At 38.0% G+C, this 21,668-nt stretch overlaps 1 protein-coding gene across 3 annotated transcripts in view; it reads left to right on the top strand.

Annotated features, from left to right (window-relative positions):
• The first annotated feature begins 16,068 nt into the window (after positions 1–16,068).
• LOC133535313 (protein FAM107B-like) overlaps positions 16,069–21,668 on the top strand; it is a 20,411-nt gene continuing 14,811 nt past the window's right edge. Inside the window, exon 1 of one of the 3 annotated variants that reach the window (XM_061875019.1) lies at positions 16,069–16,253. In XM_061875019.1, the coding sequence (XP_061731003.1) occupies positions 16,227–16,253 (27 nt within the window). In that variant the 5' untranslated portion in view covers positions 16,069–16,226. Of the gene's footprint in view, positions 16,254–20,784; positions 20,860–21,668 lie in introns of those variants that run through there. The other 2 variants (XM_061875016.1, XM_061875017.1) reach the window with 2 other exon arrangements.

The raw sequence follows: 21,668 nt of genomic DNA, 5'->3' as shown, positions 1-21,668 counted from the left end.
GTTTTATAATGTTGTGTTCCATTTTTAAAGTCTGTTGATGTAATTATATTGTTGTTGTTGTTGTACTCCATAATTAAACCTAAAAAATGGTACTGCAGTGTTTTAATTAATCATTGTCAAAAAATTATAGGCAAAAATCACAAAATCATTCAAGTATCTTGAAAAATGAAGTGAAGTATTGGTATGGGTGATACTTTCTGTAGGGCTTCATGGTGGAAGAGGTCCTGAGTAGTCCTGGGTTCAATCCTGGGCTCGGGATCTTTCTGTGTGGGGTTTGCATGTTCTCCCCGTGAATGCGTGGGTTCCCTCCGGGTACTCCGGCTTCCTCCCACTTCCAAAGACATCCACCTGGGGATAGGTTGATTGGCAACACTAAATTGGCCCTAGTGTGTGAATGTGAGTGTGAATGTTGTCTGTCTATCTGTGTTGGCCCTGCGATGAGGTGGCGACTTGTCCAGGGTGTAGACCGCCTTCTGCCCAATTGTAGCTGAGATAGGCACCAGCGCCCCCCGCCACCCCAAAGGGAATAAGTGGTAGAAAATGGATGGATAGATGGATACTGTCTGTGTATTTACTTGGTATCGGGTTGATAGGATAATCTGTGTTATCGTCCACCTTTATTCCAATAAATATTGATAACACAAAGCTTTGTCTTTAAACACAAATACATTTTTTCAGCCTTTTTACAAAAAAGTAAAATAATATAAAATGGCCATTAGATTTATTCAAGATGTGGACACCACTACTATAAGAATGAACTGTGCTAAACTGAAAAATGTGATTTTACAACGTTTCTCTTAAATATTCGTGTCCAATTGCTGTGTCATAAATTATTGACATTTATGGGAAAAAGACAGGTTGCACTTTCTTTAAAAAAGAATTGTTCCACATGACGCACCAAAAATGGCGAAGAACAAAAAATAAGAGACATCTGTGTATGTTTTTGGATGTCGACAATTTCTACGCCTTTACAACGTTTCTCTTAAATATTCGCGTCCAATTGCTGCTTCATAAATTATTGACGTTTATGGGAAAAAGACAGGTTGCACTGCCTTTAAGCAAGAATTGTTCCACATGACGCAACACTGAATTCAAGAAAAATGGCGAAGAACAAAAAACAAGAGACATCTGTGTATGTTTTTGGATGTCGACAATTTCTACCTCTCCTGGTTGTCAATAAAGAAAGTTCAACCTATAAAGAAAAAAAAAGATGACGTTTGCTTGTCTCCATGGCAACCGTCTCCAAGAGGTTTCTGCTTTATTATCGGAGTTCACCATCATGTCAGCGTGCACACAAGCACTGCAAAGGCTCACATGACACTCATATGTCATCTAATGGCACAACATCTTAAAAGTTGAAGGTTATTATAGATGTGTGACAAATCTTGATAACCAAAACTACAAATACTGGTTAGGCTGGATTGAGGATGACAAAAACTGATGCACGGTTGTGTTATTGTCATTACTACCACTGTGAGTATGTTTGTTTGTACTATCTAACTGTCTGCCCATGCATCCGTCTGTTTGTCGATCAATTGATCAATCTGTAAATTGAGCATTTATCTGTCCATTCATCTGTCCATATTACATCAGGAAAGGAAAGCATTCACAGTGCTTCACTTGAAAGTTGCTTTTTATGCTAGGATATCTTTGTACACTTCTGCATTCATCTTTCCTTTTAACCTGAGCCTTGCTGCAACCACCTTGTATAGGGAATATATTTCTGTAATACTTGATGCATCTGTCGATTTATAGGGCATTCCACCGAATCTGTGCCATTTGCGTCCCTGGGAAATAAAATAAATAAATAAATGATCAAATTAACCGTAAATTGCTTGGTTTTTTATCAAGCAAAGTGCCTCGCACAACGCTCTGATTGCATATTTGATTTATACAATTAGAAATGGTCATTTTAACTATGTAGAATGCTTGAAAACTATATTATATCTGTCCCTGCTGCTTAAAATGAGCCTTTACAATGAAATATAAATATTTAAACCAATTAGGATTTATGTTTATTAAAAAAATAAAACTGAACTTTTTGGGGAATTTTACTAATTGTCCACAATCTTTGTGTGAAACAAGAACATGTGTCTTTCTCTCCTCTGTGTATTCTGGATAGTAAAAAAAAAACTGCAAGCAAGAGGTGGCTAACAATACAGGTAATGGAGAATCATATATTGCGCCTATGAAGTCCTCAGAGGTTAGTGGTAACGTGCTACATTTACTCTGCTACATTCACTATGTTACTCTTACTTAGGTAACTTTTTGGATACGTTTTACCTGGCAGAGTGATACATTGTACTTGGCAGGGTAATTTTAATGGGACATACTTTTTACTTTGACTTAAGTATTTTGTAGGGAAAAAAACCAAAAACAAATATTTTACTCTGTTACTCTGAGTTTCATTCCAATCATTATATTTGTTTATAACATCATTATATTTATATATAGAGGGAAACCTGTACGGATCCCTTTGTGAACGTAGTGGACCTTCCACGGAATCCACTCAAGGCCGGTGTACATTTACGACATTTGGAGACCTTTGATCCATTGCCAGGGCTTTGCAAAAATCTTCATTTTCACAAAAAAAAAATACACTGACTTAAAGGGGAATTGTACTTTTTTTGGAATTTTGCCTATTGTTCACAATCCTAATGAGATACGCTTTTTTTTTTTATTTTGTATTCTAATTTGTGAAAATGGGCTCGTCCTTAGTGGCTGGCAATGTAGCTAATGGAGCAATCCATTCTGCCTCTAAATCACTTAAAAAATGCACCAAAAAACGGCAACATAATTCATTTACATTCTGTAACTTGTATTATAACGAAGCTGTGACTTCATTGTTATTGTAAGAGTGAACAATGAGGAACTATTTTTCTGGCTGAGTTACACATTGGCCGTAAACTACCTACGGCAAGAGGTAAGCTAGCTATGGCAAGAGATAAACCAGCATTTGCGTCAGCAGCTGAATGGGTTTTGAGTTTGCAATGCACAACACAATGCGATAGGACGCCAATCTGTACTGACTGATAAACACAAACAATCAAATTACAGTATCTGTAAAGTATTAGCCCACATTTTATGATTTGTTTGAACACACCTAGCTCTACAGTGTGTCTGGTGGGTGCTGCGCTTATAATGATCAATAATAAAATGACACACTCAATGGACTGTTGTCTGTTTGGTTCAACTAGCCGGGGAAGTTTTTTCGAGTTGAATTTTGGTAAGCACACCATGTATGTCAACATAGCTTGACTCCAAGTTTCACATTTATAACGGCATGTCACGCCAACTTCAATCTCTCGGCTACCGTCTGCTCCAATGTTTCACCCTCTGCTAGTGCTCGCTTCTATAAGCAGCTGTTCATCCTCTGTATGTTCAGGTTCAAAAGATAAGGTTGTGAATCATCATTTTCCAAAAATAGTTTGTCTTTGTTGTCTGTTACCAAGTCTGCGAAGATTACAACACACTTGCGGTTGTTTCCAGAAGTTGGAAAATACATTTGTATCTAGAAGTCGGAAGTGCGCTGCTATGGAAACGGAAATTAATGCACTGAAGAAATAAGTTCCAGTAATGCATAAAATGACTAAAATACGGTAAGTCTGTTGTATTTACTTGCAGCGTGCATATAAAATGTTAATGAAAGGTTTTTAAGGTTTTTTAGAGGGCTTCGAAGGCTACAATGGTGACTCCCACTAGTCGCATTTTGCAAGCGTGTTTTATCATCTTTAGGACCAAAAAAAAAAGACGTGTGTTCTTGACTCTCATAATGATTTTGATCGTTAGGCAATTTTTTTTTTTTTAAAAGTGCCATTTCCCTTTAGGACACCAGTCCAAAAGTGCCTTAAACTCTGCTCTTTTATTACTCACACTTCATCCATATTGGTTCCCTTGACTCCAGGACCCCTTTCTCCACCATCAAATCCAATCAACACTTTATTTATATAGCACTATCATGCACAGGTACAGTGCTGTACAAAACAAACAAACAACAATAATAGACAAGAGAAGAAACCCCCCCCCCCACCACACACACACACACGCACGCACGCACACACACACACACACACACACACACACACACACACGCACACACACACACACACACACACACACACACACATACAGTACTTTTGACCATTACAAAGCAAAAGCAAACCATGGTACTGAGGATTTGATGAAGAAAAAAAAAACACCATCTTTGAGTGGTGAATACACTGGAGAATTACTAAAATTAAAATTAACCCTATTAAAAAAAAATTATATATATATATATATATTTATATATGTATGTATATATATATACATATGTATGTATATATATATATATATATACATACATATGTATATATATACATACATATATAAATATATATATATATATATATATATTTATTTATTTATTTATAGTATAAGACATATGATAAAACAACAACACACTCCTCAAACCCAGTGACAGTATTTGCTCATCATTCACGATCCGTAAATGTGAACCAATGCCTCTCATTCTTAAATGCCAAAATGTAAAAATATTTACAGCACTCTATCCATCCCCTCATTCCTCCATTCCTCATATTTTCCCTTTCCTTCTCCTGCCTCATCCATAACTACTCAGGTCCTCTTTCTGATCACTCAGTCCGACATCTCCTCTATCTTGAAGAGCATGAAAACCTCAACATGTCTGTTCGACCTCGTTCCATCCAGCTCCATGCAGTCTCCCTACTGTGTCCCGTCTCATCATATCAATCTTCAACACATGTTTGTCCTTCCCTCACTGAAACTTGCTGCCATCACTTTCATCCTGAAGAAATGTGGTTTCAACCTTGTCAAAATTAAAAACCTACGGCCTATCGCCAACCTCCTATTCCTCTCCAAACTCTTAGAACACGCCATTGCTGCCCAGCTCAAAACCGGTCTTTAAGTCCCAACTATTTCAATCTGTATTCCACTCCAACCACAATACTGAAACAGTCTTCTCAAAATCGCAAGTGACCTTCTTCTTGCATCGGATTCAGACCACCTGATCATCCTTCTCCTCCTGGACCTCACTGCAGCCTCTGACAGTATCAGTCACCCCATCCTCCTCTACCGCAATTTCATTGGAACAGCACTCTCCAAAATTCAGTCATATTTCTGAGTTCATTCACATCAACCACTGCTCTTCCTCCACTACCAACTAGGGATTGGTACTTGTCCCCCTCCTCTTCATTCTATACTTACTTTCCATTGGTAGCATCATCTGACATCATGGTCTCCACTTGCACTGTTGTGCTGACGACCTCCGGCTCTCTATAGCAGCAAAATTAATCACTGTCACCACACAGCACTCCAACTTCCTGCCACTCTGAAAGCAAGACTTGGATGCAACTCAACTTCCTCAAACTAAACTGTGACAAATCAGATATCGTCATCATCATTGGTCACAAATCCCTCACAAACAGCCAAGGACCTTTTCCTCCCTATTGATAACACCTCCCTCATTTACTTACCTCACATCCAAAATCTTCGTATTTTCCTCGACAGCACCTTCTCCTTTGAGCAACACATCACCCAGATAAGGAACCAAACAATAAAAAACATCGCCTGTCTTTTCCCCTGCCTCACCTATTCTGCTACTGAATAGGTGAGGCACCAGACTCGATTAAAGTTAAAGTTAAAGTACCCATGATTGTCACACACATACTAGATGTGGTGAAATGATTCTCTGCATTTGACCCATCACCCTTGATCACCCCCTGGGAGGTGAGGGAAGCAGTGAGCAGCAGCCCGGCAATCATTTTTGGTGATTTAACCCCCAATTCCAAACCTTGATGCTGAGTGTCAAGCAGGGAGGTAATGAGTCCCATTTTTATAGTCTTTGGTGTACGACTTGGTATTACTGCAATAGAATTCTCTTCGGCCTCCCATGCAAAACCCTTAATAAACTTCAATATATTCAAAACTCCGTGCCCGCCTCTTCACTCAATCACCCCTGTCCTCATAAACCTCCTGTGGCCTCCAATTCAATACGGCATACAGTTTAAAATCCTCCTACTCACTTTCAAAGCACCACACAATCTACCTCACAGACCTTCTCTACCTGCAATCCCTAACCCGCCCCAACCTGCTGTCCCTACCCTCAGTGGCCAAGCACCGAACCTGGCGCAACAGAGGCTTTGGCTTTGCTTCCCCCGCCCTCCGGAACTGCCACCCACTCCCGCATGTACCTGCACTAACCTGTCTACCTTCAAGACTCATGTAAAACCCTACCCTTTGTAATCTATCGTTTCTGCTTGTACTTTACCCAATACATAGTTGTTTTCTGTTTTTAAGTGAATGACTGTTATTTCTTCATGCACTGTGTTTTGTAATATATTAATTTTACTTTTATTGCTTACTGAAAGTTTGAGTTTGTAGAAAAACGCTTCGAAATAAAATGTATTATTATTACTTGTTTCTTATATTAAAAAACTAAAATTCACTACATAGACCGACATTTTGGGATTAGGCGGTGGTCAGCAACCCACGGCTCTTGAGCCACATGCGGCTCTTTAGCGGCGCCCTGGTGGCTCCGTGGAGTTTTTTTGAAAATTTATAGAAATGGGAAAAAAATAGGGTGAAAAATATGTTTTTTGTTGTGATATTGTTTGTGTAAAGGGACAAACATGACACAAACCATCCTAATTTTTAGAAAGCACACTGTTTAATAGGTTTGTGTTTATGCTTCACTAATGAGAGCATTTGGCGAGCACCGTTTTGTCCTACAAATTTCAGCGGCCCATGTACAACTTTCTCTGACATAAGAAGTAGGTAGCTGAAGGTAAAAAGTAGGTAAAGAAGGTAAGAAGTAGGTAAGTGAAGGTAAAAACTACATAAGAGAAGGTTATAAATAGGTAAAAGAAGGTAATAAGTAGGTAAGTGAAGGTAAAGAATACATTAAACAAGGTAAGAAATAAATAAAAGCAGGTAAACAGTAGGTAAGCAGGACATAAAAGAAGACAAAAAGTAGGTAAGAGAAGGTAAGATGTAGGCAAGTGAAGGTAAAAAAGGAGGTAAGAGAAAGTAAGATGTATAGGTAAGAGAGGGTAAGAACGAGGTAAGGGAAGGTAAAAGGTAGGTAAAAGAAGGTAAGAAAAGATCAGAAGTAGGTATAAGATGGTAAGAAGTAGGTAAGAGAAGGTAAAAAGTATAGGTAAGAAAAGGTACATGAAGGTATATAAAGTATAGATAAGAGAACATAATAAGTAAGTAAGAGAAGGTAAGATATACGGTAAAATAAGATCAATTGTAGGTAAAATAAGGTAAGAAGTAGTTATAAGAGGTGAGAAGTAGGTAAAATAAGGTAAGAGAAGTTAAGAGAAGGTAAGAAGTAGGTATACATAAGAGGATGAAATGGTTCTGTAAGTGTTATCGAAATGACTTAAACGAAAATTTATTCACCAATAAGATTAATAATAACAGTAATGATAGTAACAATAATACATTTTATTTATAGAGAACTTTTAAAAAATTGAAAGACAGGTTATGGGGTATAAAAGAAATAGCCCAGGAAAAACAAAAAGCACAGGCAACAGAACAAATTCAGTTTAAAATGCAAACAAAAATCTAGATTAAGGATCATAAAATGATCCTAATGTGTCCTACTAATTTCAGCGATCCTTGAACTCATCATAGTTTGTGTACATTTTCAAATCTCTCTAATGCTGCCACCGAAAGACGTGTTTTATGCCACTTCTTCTTTGTCTCATTTTGTCCACCAAATGTTTTATGCTGTGCGTGACTGCACAAAGGTGAGCTTTGTTGATTTTATTGATTTGCTGGAGTGCTTATCAGGCCTATTTGGTCAATCCATAACTGAAGCTAATCAATGCTAACATGCTATGTAGGCTAGCTGTATGTACATATTGCATCATTATGCCTCATTTGTAGGTATATTTGAGCTCAATTATTTTCCTTTACTCATGTTCTCTGTGTATTTAATTTATATGTGCATGTCTCATGACACATTATCTTGCCTGCATTTTTATAGTTGTTTGTGTGCCATGTTGTTCCAGACCACAGCAAATGTTATACCCAGCTTGCCGTTTCCCTAAACTCGGACACACACATCCATACCTTTGGCCATTCTGAGCCAGTAATTTCCAGAAGTTATCTCGTCTTGAGAGAAGCCTCAATTTTACTAATGATTTTCAATGTTGCAAAAAATGTGTAGAATAAAAATTAAAATACAACATTTCTGTCAACGAAGATTTGCGTCAGCCTTTGATAGTAGGCTAATATAGATAATATAGACACTGACATAATGTGTTGCCTTCATTATAACACTTGTATAAGGCTTTTTATTTTTTGCGGCTCCAGACAGATTTATGTTTTGTATTTTTGGACATATGGTTCTTTGAACATTTTGGGTTGCCGACCCCTGGCCAACCTCCAAAGTGAAAGGCAGGCACAAGGTATTTTCTTGTATTAAGTATGTTACCTGTAACTTTACAAAGTGCCTAAAGTTTTGTATGTTATGTCCTTTAGTTTTCAGTCTTCGATAAACCAAGTGCCATGCCATAAACGACAGGCGTAGTGAGTAACTACTGAGGTACGACACAAGAGGGCGCCATTACCAAGCTCATACAAGCAGCCAAGCATTGCATTAATAAGGTTATTAACAAATTCAATTAAAGTTTAAAGGGTGTATTATATTTTTACTTTATCCTTAAATGTCTTGCCAAAGCCCAATACCCACATTTTTTTCGTAAAAAGTGTACATGTTAAATATAAAGATTTTGGATTGATGATGCAGCTGGGATAGGCTCCAGCACCCCCCGCCCCTGCAACCTCAACAGGGACAAGTGGTAAATGGATGGATGTGAAAAAATAACCTGGCTTAAAGTTATTGGTTTTTTTTTGCAAGATATTGTTTAATATGAAAATAATTTGTACACAGGATACAGATTTAAGATGAAAATTAAAGTTGGTTGCAATATTATTATGCCCTGTGTAATTTATTGAGAAAAACTATAAAAGGAAAAGCGACAGCATTTTTATTTTTATGGGTAAAAATACCAGCTCAGTCCCCAGAATTTTCCATCCATCCATCCATTTTCTACCGCTTGTCCCTTTCAGGGTTGCAGGGGCCTATTGGAGCCTATATTTTCCATTCACAATAATTCAATGTAAAAACAACAACTGTAGATTTTGCAGGAAAGAACTGATACCTCATTTGCCAAAATTGTACCGTTAAAGTAACAGTACTACGTTTTTCCATTTACGGTAATTCACTGTAAAACCACCATAAATCTTTACCATAAATTTCTGTCAGTTGTCAGTAAAATCAACCAATTTTTTTTTTTTTAATGTGTAGATTTAGAACTACTGCTCCCTTGTTTACCGACATACACGTGACAGAACAGGATACACTTCATAGTCGTTAGTCATTATCAGCTACGTGCTAATTGTGTTAGCCTCTGCTTGGCCAAATGAACGGATATTTAATGGGCCCTGAACAGTGGTGTAGTGGTGAGCTTGCTAGTCTCACAGTCAAGAGATCAAGGGTTGCAATCAACATTTGGCCATTTCCGTCTGAAGTTTGCATGTGTGTGGGTTTACTCCTCGGTACTTTTCCTCCCATAATTACATTTTTGCATTATTAAAGTTAAAATGATTCTACTTATCTTCTCCTCTGTAAAAGATGACAGGAACAACCCCCGCCAGCTCACTTCATGTTTTTAAGAGCAGGCTTAAGACCCACATTTTTGATTTGGCTTTTACCTGATATTAATTATTTGATTGAAGTCATTTGTATTTTACATTTTATCCTATTATTTATGCAATATTTTATTTAGTTCTATTTATGTATTATTTATTTACTCTATATTCTTTCTCCTTTTTTTGTCTCTTAATCTTTATATGTCTTACTTGTATTTTACGCTTTATCCTTACTCATGGTTCTTACTATCTTACAAGTTGTATTATTTTTATTTTTTTCAACATTCCTCATATGAACCATCTGCCTCAGGGGTTATCGACCATACTTGTGGGGGCGCCTTTGTGTCAGCGTCCTGGTGGCCATGGTCTGATGACCTCCTGGTGCAGATGGATCTTGTGATAGTGTTTACTCACATGTCTCCTCTGTACTCAGCCATGCAATCATTGGTCCCTATAGTTGCAAATGTGGGTATGTTGTGTGTGCGTGTTTGTGTTTGGTATCTGTGTCCGCGTGTACGTATGTGATAACGGGGGATATGGGTCATCGGGGTATTGTTTTTAACTTTGTAAAGCACTTTTATGTATGAAAATTGCTTTATAAATAAAGTTAAATTGATTGATTGACTTATGGCGGTCTCATGACATGTATTTGATATTTTCTTAATAAGAATAATGATGTCACACCTAATTAAAGAGAAGCTGGCTGTGAGAGAAGAAAGTCCTGGTATATAATAAATGTTTCTGCATACATTTTGGCAACACGCTGACAAACAGAATCAGGCACGCGTCATCTAACCCGCTTCATTAAAGAATAGCGCAACCAGAGGGTATAGGCTTGACTAGCCGCAGCCTCATGTCTGTATTTTATCAGGAAATGTATACATTTAGTGGCTTGTGCTTGGGAAAATGTTAAAAATAATTGGAATCATACAGAAATTACATTTATACAACAGTTTGATTGACAAATATTGTATTACTATTAATAATCATATAAAAAACAACAACCGTCGATGTTATGGTAAAAACAAAAAACAAAACGGCAGCTTACTTGCATGAATTTTACCGTAAAAAAAATAGTGGTGCTGTTCATTCCTTCCATTTACAGTAATATGCTGTACAAAACATCTAGAAATCTATGGTAAAGTTCTGGTGCCTGAACTGCCAGTTTTTACAGTAAAATCTAGGGGTGTGGGAAAAAAATCGATTCGAATTTGAATCGCGATTCTCACGTTGTGCGATTCAGAATCGATTCGAATTTTTTTTTAATCTATTTTTTTTCTTTTTTTAATCAATCCAATAAAACAATACAGAACAATACCATAACAATGCAATCCAATTCCAAAACCAAACCGGACCCAGCAACACTCAGAACCACAATAAACAGAGAAATTGAGAGAAGACACAAACACGACACAGAACAAACCAAAAGTAGTGAAACAAAAATGAATATTATCAACAACAGTATCAATATTAGTTATAATTTCGGCATAGCAGTGATTAAAAATCCCTCATTGACATTATCATTAGACATTTATAAAAATAAAAATAAAGAACAATAGTGTCACAGTGGCTTACACTTGCATCGCATCTCATAAGCTTGACAACACACTGTGTCCAATGTTTTCACAAAGATAAAATCAGTCATATTTTTGGTTTGTTTAACAATTAAAACAAATTTACATTATTGCAATCAGTTGATAAAACATTGTCCTTTACAATTATAGAAGCTATTTTTTAAAATCTACTACTCTGCTAGCATGTCAGCAGACTGGGGTAGATCCTGCTGAAATCGTATGTATTGAATGAATACAGAATCCCCTTTGAATCGAAAAATAATCGTTTTTGAATCGAAAATCGCGTTGAATCGAAAAAATCGATTTATGATCGAATCGTGACCCCAAGAATCGATATTGAATCGAATCGTGGGACACCCAAAGATTTGCAGCCCTAATAAAATCTAAAGGTTTTTTTTATTTTTTTTTACAGTGTACATAATATATGATAATCAAATGCATAAGCAATAATGTAACATCATGAGGCAAATTCTTATACCTTTATATTATTCACAGTTACAAACGGCCCTCTGGGGCAACCATAACTGTGATGTGGCCCTCAATGAAAATGAGTGACAAGCCCGCTTTGCACCATTATTACATTACCTCATAAACTAGTGTAATTGTTATTAGTACGTTCTATTGTCCATCCATCCATTTTCTACCGCTTATTCCTGTCGGAGCCATGGGGGGCGCTGGAGCCTATCTCAGCTACAATCGGACGGAAGGCGGGGTACACCCTGGACAAGTCGCCACCTCATCGCAGGGCCAACACATAAAAAGAGATAACATTCACACTCACATTCACACACTAGGGCCAATTTAGTGTTGCCAATCAACCTATTCCCAGGTGCATGTCTTTGGAAGTGGGAGGAAGCCGGAGTACCTGGAGGACATGCAAACTCCACACAGAAAGATCCCGAGCGCAGGATCACACCCTAGACCAGGGGTCGGGAACCTTTTTGGCTGAGAGAGCCAAAAAGCCAAATATCTTAAAATGTATTTCCGTAAGAGCCATATTATATATTTTTGAACACTGAACACAACTAAACGCGTCCATTTTTAAGTAAGACCAACATTTCTAGAGTATAATAGGTCTCTTATTCTTTGTAAAAACATTGTTATTCTGAGGTTAACTGTGGAGGAGGCGTGGCCTGCGGGCCTGCAGCGAACTGGGGTGTTGCCAGGACCGGCCTCGAAATCAGCTACAGGTGCGTAGATGGCCCACTTGGGCCTTGTTATTTAATCACCTGTCGCTCTGTTATAAGTAGCAGTCAGGAGGATAGATGGGGTTAGGGTTGGAGCCAGAGCGCGAGCGAGAACGAAAGAGAAAAATACAATTTCTGGAAAGCAATTGAAAGACTTATTGAAAAATAAAACAATATTGTAACCTTGAAACAGGCTCTCATGTCGGTGCTTGGTGGTGTGAAGAACCCCCAGGATGGCAAGCCCCACACTAACCAATAATACATAAATAACTCCTTACCATTAACGCAACTTCTTAAACAGGTGCGGTAGAAAACGAATGGATGGATTAAAAATGCAGGAGAATGTTTTATATTTTGAACATTATTTTTAACACTGTGATTACAAGTGGAATTATTAATGACTTATTTTGTTAAGTAATGTCAGCTCAGATTTATCCGAGAGCCAGATGCAGGCATCAAAAGAGCCACATCTGGCTCCCGATCCATAGGTTCCCTACCCCTGCCCTAGACCTTCGTATTGTGAGGCAGACACACTAACTGCTCTTTCACCGTATTGATGTTTAATGTTTATTGTTCATTGAATGGATCCCCAGTAGCTGACGCCAAGGTGACCGCTCGTCTTCCTGGGATCCAAATGGGAGCATACAAAATAAATATACAAAGAATACATACAGTACATTACCAAACATTATACAAAAGAAAAGTACAACATAAAATAAAACAACAGCTAGTTAAAACCGGTATTAAAAATTCATGACATGTGGGCAGCTGCAATAGGTGTATCTTCAAAGCTGTCTTGAATGACAATATAATTTGTGAGACATTAATGTGAGATGGCCACCGATTCTAGAATGATATACATCTATAAGTGACTATATGTTTTTAAGAGATTTGTCCTGGAAGCAGGAAGTTCCAAATAGCCATTCCTGGCACTCCTCGTGTCATGAATATGTGTGTTAGTTGATTTTCAAAAACTGTTGTAAATGTAATCTGGTGATTGATCCAACATGATAGTTCTAAAGAACATAAGGAGACTACAATTTATCTTTTGCTCAGCAGATAACCAGGACAGGCGTGAATGCATAAATGAAATAATAATGCGCAAATAACATTTAAGTACCAGTCTAGCTTCTCTGTTATGAACAACTTGCAGTTTATTCAAGTCAGATTTAGTCGTAGTGGACCATAATATAGGACAGTATTGAAGATGACAGAAAACCAAGGACTGTATGACTTGACCCATTGTTGAGGATGTCAAGTAGGTGGAGCACTTCCTGACCATGGCTAAACCTCTTCCCATTTTCATTAAAATACCATCAATATGATCGGACCATGACGGTTGACTGTCTAATAGCACACTGAACAGTTTTGCTGTTTTAACCTGCTCAGTAGTCACAGTATATCTGACATTGAAAGATGAAGCTGAGGGTCATCAACAAACATATGCCTTGATCCAAAAAGAATGCTTTTTGTTTTGTCAATATATGTTATAAAATATTATATTTTCAAAAGGCATGTTTCATGTTCAAATGGAGCGGTTTTGGGTGGGGCAAATGAACTGATTTTTATTCTTTTCAATGGGAGACATTGATTTGAGTTACATATGTTTTGAGTTAAAAGCTCTATCACAGAACAAAGTAAGGTCGTATGTTGCTTTACTACTGTAATAGAAAATCACATGGACAGCACAGAACTTCCCCAGGCTTGACTAACTAACTAACTAACCAACTAACTAACTAACTATCTACCCTTTAAGCCAGTGGCGTCAAGCGTACGGCCCCAGGGCCGGATCAGGCCCGTGAACAGGTTTTATATGGCCCGCGGGATGAGTTTGCTAAGTATAAAAATTAATCTGAAATTTTTGAATGAAAGAAACTGCTGTTCTAAATGTGTCCACTAGATGTCGCAATAGCAATTCTTTGTATCTTTGTAGATGATGCTAAAATAAACAACATGATGTTAGTACAGTCGAGGAAAATGATCAAACTACATAAGTAACAAACATTTTGATATTTTTTTTTGATAGATAGATAGATAGATAGATAGATAGATAGATAGATAGATAGATAGATAGATAGATAGATAGATAGATAGATAGATAGATAGATAGATAGATAGATAGATAGATAGATAGATAGATAGATAGATAGATAGATAGATAGATAGATAGATGGATAGATGGATAGATACAGTGGGGCAAAAAAGTATTTAGTCAGCCACCAATTGTGCAAGTTCTCCCACTTAAAATGATGACAGAGGTCTGTAATTCTCATCATAGGTACACTTCAACTGTGAGAGACAGAATGTGAAAAAAAATCCAGGAATTCACATAGTAGGAATTTTAAAGAATGTATTTCTAAATTATGGTGGAAAATAAGTATTTGGTCAACCATTCAAAGCTTTCACTGATGGAAGGAGGTATTGGCTCAAAATCTCACGATACATGGCCCCATTCATTCTTTCCTTAACACGGATCAATCGTCCTGTCCCCTTAGCAGAAAAACAGCACCAAAGCATGATGTTTCCACCCCCATGCTTCACAGTAGGTATGTTGTTCTTGGGATGCAACTCAGTATTCTTCTTCCTCCAAACACGACGAGTTGAGTTTATACCAAAATGGATACATGGATGATACAGCAGAGGATTGGGAGAATGTCAACAGATGAAACCAAAATAGAACTTTTTGGTATAAACTCAACTCGTCGCGTTTGGGAAGAAGAATAATGAGTTGCATCCCAAGAACAACATACCTACTGTGAAGCATGGAGGTGGAAACATCATGCTTTGGAGCTGTTTTTCTGCTAAGGGGACAGGATGATTGATCCGTGTTAAGGAAAGAATTATTGGGGCCATGTATCGTGAGATTTTGAGTCAAAACCTCCTTCCATCGGTGAGAGCTTTGAATGGTTGAACACAAATACTTATTTTCCACCATAATTTACAGATCATTTCTTTAAAATTCCTACAATGTGAATTCCTAGATTCTTTTTCCACAATCTGTCTCTCACAGTTGAAGTGTACCTATGATGAAAATTACAGACCTCTGTCATCATTTTAAGTGGGAGAACTTGCACAATCGGTGGCTGACTAAATACTTTTTTGCCCCACTGTATCTATCTATCTATCTATGTATCTATGTATCTATCTATCTATGTATTTATGTATCTATCTATCTATGTATGTATGTATCTATCTATCTATCTATCTATCTATCTATCTATCTATCTATCTATCTATCTATCTATCTATCTATCTATCTATCTATCTATCTATCTATCTATCTATCTATCTATCTATCTATCTATCTATCTATCTATCTATCTATCTATCTATCTATCTATCTATCTATCCATCCATCCATCTATCTATCTATCTATCTATCTATCTACTGTATAACACTACGGCTCATAAAGTCATGATGATGTTTACACTACTTTTGGAGTTTTGGACATAAAATGAACAACATTGGTGTTAAAATTAACAGCTGATTTAAGAAAATTAAGGGTCAAAGGTGACTGACCTGCACTCCCTTTTCTTAGGCAACACACTAAGTCATGTAATCTATTACAGCGGCTGTAATCAGATTACTGTAACCCGTTTTTTCACTTGTCTCTGCCACTTACGTTAAGCCTCTCAGAGAGCAGGAAGTCAGCCTGGGACAGGTGGCTGAGGGGACGCCAGCGAGGAGGAGCGTGAGGAAGGGGCCATAGACGGCGGAGAGAGGAGGGACGCGCGCCGGAGTGTCCTCCTGCAGCCACAAAGACGAGGAGGAGCGGAGAGGTGGATGATGGGAGCCTCTCACGGGAAGAAGGTCAGTTGAACTTCTCTGACAGATGGCAACATTTCTCACAGTTCACTGGCCGCTTCATTAGGTACACTCACATCAAACCCACAAACTTTTACTGTCAGTATGATGATGATGATGAGTATGTCACATGCAATGATTGTGTCACGCACACACGCTCGCCACACACACGTTGTTTGGGTTTTCGTGCTGCGGCCCATAGTCAAGCCTGCCCAATCTCCACCGACTCCAGATGAGCTTAGTACGTCAGGGTGTTGTTGTGCTGCTGTATGGTCGTCAGAGGAATGTTGAGGAAGGAATGAGTTCCTGCTGAAATGTTTGACTTCTGGGGCGTGCCAAGGAGTGCTTGTTTCCGTGGTGACTTGCACGTGTGCGTGGAGGGGTGGGGGGTGTTCCAGTTGTCCGGCTTGATATGTTTTTATTTTTAGCCTCTTGATTTGGAGTCAAAATTCAGCAGGTGCAGCTTTGTGTTGCGTTCAAGATCCACTGGGGAGAAAAAAAAAAGTGTCTTATTTCCCATACAAGAATATCACAGAATTTTCCATTTTCCACCGCTTGTTCCTTCTGGTGTCTGGAGCCTATCCCAGCTGCACTCGGGCGAAAAAACAGGAGAAATATAATCTTAAGTAATTCAAAACATTTGTACGCTCAAACAACACTTAAAACCTTCAGTATATCTGTATGTGGAATTGAATTATTAAACAATGTACGAATATGATCCATTCCAAGAAACTCTTCAAACTTAAAGTGTTTATAAAGTACAAAGAAGAAGAACCATGATAAACATTCTGAATGTATTCCATCCATTCATTCATTCTCAAAATAATTTTACTTATCTCATCATGTGAAATATAACTTACTTCGCCAATTATTACTTATTTATTTATTTTTATTGCGATTACTTATGAAGTATATTGTGAATAAATTGAGAACAGGAAGTGAACAAAAGTTTTAGTAACTGTTATGTAAAAGAAAAGGGGTAGGATTAAATAAGCTCTGCTTCTTCCTACTCCTTTTCGAACATGTTGAAAAGAGAAACTAGAAATTGTGATGTATCATGTTGTATGCTTGCATGTTTGAAATAAACTCAAACTCAACTCAACTCAAAGGCAAGGAGAGGTCACCAACTCATGGCAGGGCCAACACAGACAGATAAACAACATTCACACTCACATTCACACATTTAGTGTTTCCAATCTAGAATAAAGAAAAAAAACAAGATCCATTTTTACCATGAATTGATTAACGTGGACCCCGACTTAAACAAGTAAACAAGTTGAAAAACGTATTTGGGTGTTACCATTTAGTGGTCAATTGTACGGAATATGTACTGAACTGTGCAATCTACTAATAAAAGTATCAATCAATCAAAACACTAAAGGCCTTAGTGGCCACATGTGTGGACAGCACCTTTTAGCTCTTATTTGCAAAATTGTGTACACTGCTGAATTGGGGTATTATGGCCGCTTATGTGGACACTCATACTGCCATCTGGTGGTGTCAGAAGAGTATAACATGCAATGGAATTTGGGGGGAAAAAAGTGTAAAAATAAGAATTAGCATGTCACTAAACATGAAGTACTTATGGACTAAGTACGTCACATCAAAATACAATTCTTAGTTTTTATTCTAATTAGGGTCCAATAAGCCCAGATAGTAAAGATAAATAAAAAAAAAAGCATGTGAACAAACAGCTTGGGCCTTAAGAGGTTTTCATTAAGCAAAGATCAGAACGCTACACATTTGGACAGCATTTTATTGATCGATCATAGCATTCTGTATATCATAGACAGGATAGCCTTTGTTTTGTTGGATCTGTGTACATAATTTGTCTTACATGGTGTACTTGTAGACATTAAGTGTACATGCTGACATGTCCTCATGCATAGATGTGTACATATACTGGAGATTGATGCAGTATATGACTTGATATGGACTATAACAGTGGTTCTCAACCTTTTTTCAGTGATGTACCCCCTGTGAACATTTGTTTAATTCAAGTACCCCCTAATCAGAGCAAAGCATTTTTGGTTGAAAAAAAAGAGATAAAGAAGTAAAATACAGAACTATGTCATCAGTTTCTGATTTATCAAATTGTATAACAGGGCAAAATATTGCTCATTGTAGTGGTCTTTCTTGAGCTATTTGGAAAAAAAGATATAAAAATAACTAAAAACTAGTTGAAAAATAAATAAGTGATTCAATTATAATAAAGATTTCTACACATAGAAGTAATCATCAACTTAAAGTGCCCTCTTTGGGGATTGTAATAGAGATCCATCTGGATTCATGAACTTAATTCTAAACATTTCTTCACAAAAAAGAAATCTTTAACATCAATATTTATGAAACATGTCCACAAAAAATCTAGCTGTCAACACTGAATATTGCATTGTTGCATTTCTTTTCACAGTTTATGAAGTTACATTCATATTTTGTGGAAGTATTATTCAATAAATAGGATTTTTGAAATTTTTCTATTTTTAGATTTTTAAAAAATCTCACGTACCCCTTGGCATACCTTCAGTACCCCCAGGAGTATGCGTACTCCAATTTGAGAACCACTGGACTATAGGTTCACACTGGATGTAGTAGTAGTCATTTTATTTCAGACCCAAGGGGATCCATACCATATCACAGAAAATGAAACCATACAGTAATTAAACCCAAATAAAATAAATATACAAGCAGAAATAAAATTAAAAAAAAAATAGAAATAAAATAAAAAACACTCCACAATATTCAATGTCCAGCATACAGGCTTACTCACCAATTGTTCAACAGACCGGATGAAAATCTGACAGAACTGCGAGTCGGGTTAGTCAGACCATTAGTGACATTGTTGTCTGACTCAGCTGCCCTACACATGAACCTGTACACGAGATGACGTAAAGTGACAGAGCAGGTGGGGACCCCAATACTGACAAACATTTGGCTTGCACTGCAGCGCCTTGAAGCTCTTAGAAGCAGTCTCATGCTGTCATTGTAAGCCACAATGAGCTTCTTAACACTGGCTTGTTTAAAGCGACACCACAGATAGTACATCGTGGTGTGCAATATGCTTTAAAAAGTGTGATCTTCACAGGATGTGTATGCACCATTGAAGGAAACCCCATATAAGTGGTTCTCAAACTTTTTTCACCAAGTACCACCTTAAAAAAAACTTAGTTGTCCAAGTACCACCATAATGAGCCACATTAAAATACAGTATAGCTGTAGGCCCAATTATTCGTTAAAACAAGGCAGATGTATTTAATATTTTTGGCCACTGTAACATTACTCACTATTTGAACAGTAACATTTGGTATGCATGTAGGAAAATAAAACATTGTACTTTAATCAAGTGACTATTTGGCGTACCACTAAATGGAACCTGCGTACCACTGGTTGTACACATAATTGCCAACCTTGAGATCTCCAAATTCGAGACATGAGGGGGCGGGTTTGAGGTGGAGGCAGCATACCCCTTCCCCTTCGAGCTTTTCTGGATGAAATGAAATTCTTTCTTCCAATCATTTTGGAACTTGCAAACATATTTCTTCTTCTTACTCGTTGTCCCCATGTCTCTTCTTCATTCTTCTGCTTCGCCTCCTTCTTGTTGTGTGTGCAGTTTTGCACTGAGCTCCAAAAGCCAGAGATATTATTGTAGCGTCCCGAAAGAGTTAGTGCTGCAAGGGGTTCTGGGTATTTGTTCTGTTGAGTTTATGTTGTGTTACGGTGCAGATTTTCTCCCGAAATGTGTTTGTCATTCTTGTTTGGTGTGGGTTCACAGTGTGGCGCATATTAGTAACGGTGTTAAAGTTGTTTATACGGCCACCCTCAGTGTGACCTGTATGGCTGTTGACCACGTATCCCTTGCGTTATCAATAACCCAGTTAAAAAAATCATAGAACATGTCAGCATTTCTTGACATCTTCGAGTAAAGACCATTGTTAAACCCTTCCAACGCTACATTATTATGTGACTGGGCCGGCACGCTGTTAAACGGACGACAAGCGGACGTCTGGATACCATGCGGCTGTTGAGGGGTGAAGATTTCAGGTGAGAGAGGCAGTGTCTTTAAGGCACGCCCCCAATATTGTTGTCCGGGTGGCAATCGGGAGAAATTCGGGAGAATAGTTGCCTCGGGAGATTATAGGGAGGGGCACTGAAATTCGGAAGTCTTCCGGGAAAATCTGGAGGGTTGGCAAGTATGGTGGTACACGTACCACAGTTTGAGAATAATTGCCCTATGTCATATTTTAAGGGCATTGTGCTGCAGGACAAAGTTCACATGTTCAGTGAGCACATGCAAACTCCGCATATCTAAATATGTTGTCCAATATGCGGTCATGAATTAGGTCAAATTCATTTTTCCATTTTGTTGATTGAGTGGGTCAGCTCATGGCCTTTTTAGGGGGGCGGGTCCAAGCCCATGTGACACGGACACAGGAAATGAGGGCTTCTCTGAAAATAGCATTAGCCATACAATGCTTAAGCCTTGTTTCGCTGGAAGCTTCTGGGACATTGGAATGACGCAGCAGCCATGCTTTTTTAGGCAAAACGGGAGCAAAAATGACGTGAGAGTGCTGATGTTGATGTCCTCGCATCCAATTAGTGCATGAAGTTGTGTGTGAGTAACACAATCTCAGCATGCTTATGTAAGCTTGGCTCTCTTACACACACACACAAAGAAGCAGGTTTGTGTGTGTGCTGCTGCAGATTAACTGACTAATTAAGTCAACCAGAGAAAATCCTGCAGCTAAAAATACAAACAAGAGTCAAAATTGAACCTCCTCCTTCCATTTTTAAAAGTTGGCATGACAACCAAGCAGTGAAGCCGACTTTTTGTCAGTCTATTGAATTTCATTTTATCTTCCATTTTAAACATTTTCAGTGATGTCCAAATACTTAAAAAAACTGAAAAATCATAGGATGCGGGATCTAATTTGATTCTTTATATCACAAATGTCGAACTCAAGGCCCGAGGGCCAGATCAGACCCGCCACGTCATTAAAGTTAAAGTACCAATGATTGTCACACACACACACTAGGTGTGGTGAAATTTGTTCTCTGCATTTGACCCACCCCCTTGATCACCCTCTGGGAGGTGAGGAGAGCAGTGGGCAGCAGCGGTGCCGCACCCGGGAATTATTCATGGTGATTTAGCCCCCAATTCCAGCCCTTGATGCTGAGTGCCAAGCAGGGAGGGAATGGGTCCCATTTTTTTATTGTCTTTGGCAGGGGTAGGGAACCTATGGCTCTAGAGCCAGATGTGGCTCTTTTGATGACTGCACCTGGCTCTCAGATAAATCTTGGCTGACATTGCTTAACACGGTAAGAAATTAATAATTCCGCTGGTAATAACAGTGTTAAAAATAACGTTCAAAATATAAAACTTTCTCATGCATTTTAATCCATCCATCTGGTTTCTACCGCACC

This window comes from Nerophis ophidion, linkage group LG16 (genome assembly GCF_033978795.1).
Source record: "Nerophis ophidion isolate RoL-2023_Sa linkage group LG16, RoL_Noph_v1.0, whole genome shotgun sequence".
Classification (NCBI taxonomy): domain Eukaryota; kingdom Metazoa; phylum Chordata; class Actinopteri; order Syngnathiformes; family Syngnathidae; genus Nerophis; species Nerophis ophidion.
This window is presented reverse-complemented; position numbering and strand designations above follow the sequence as displayed.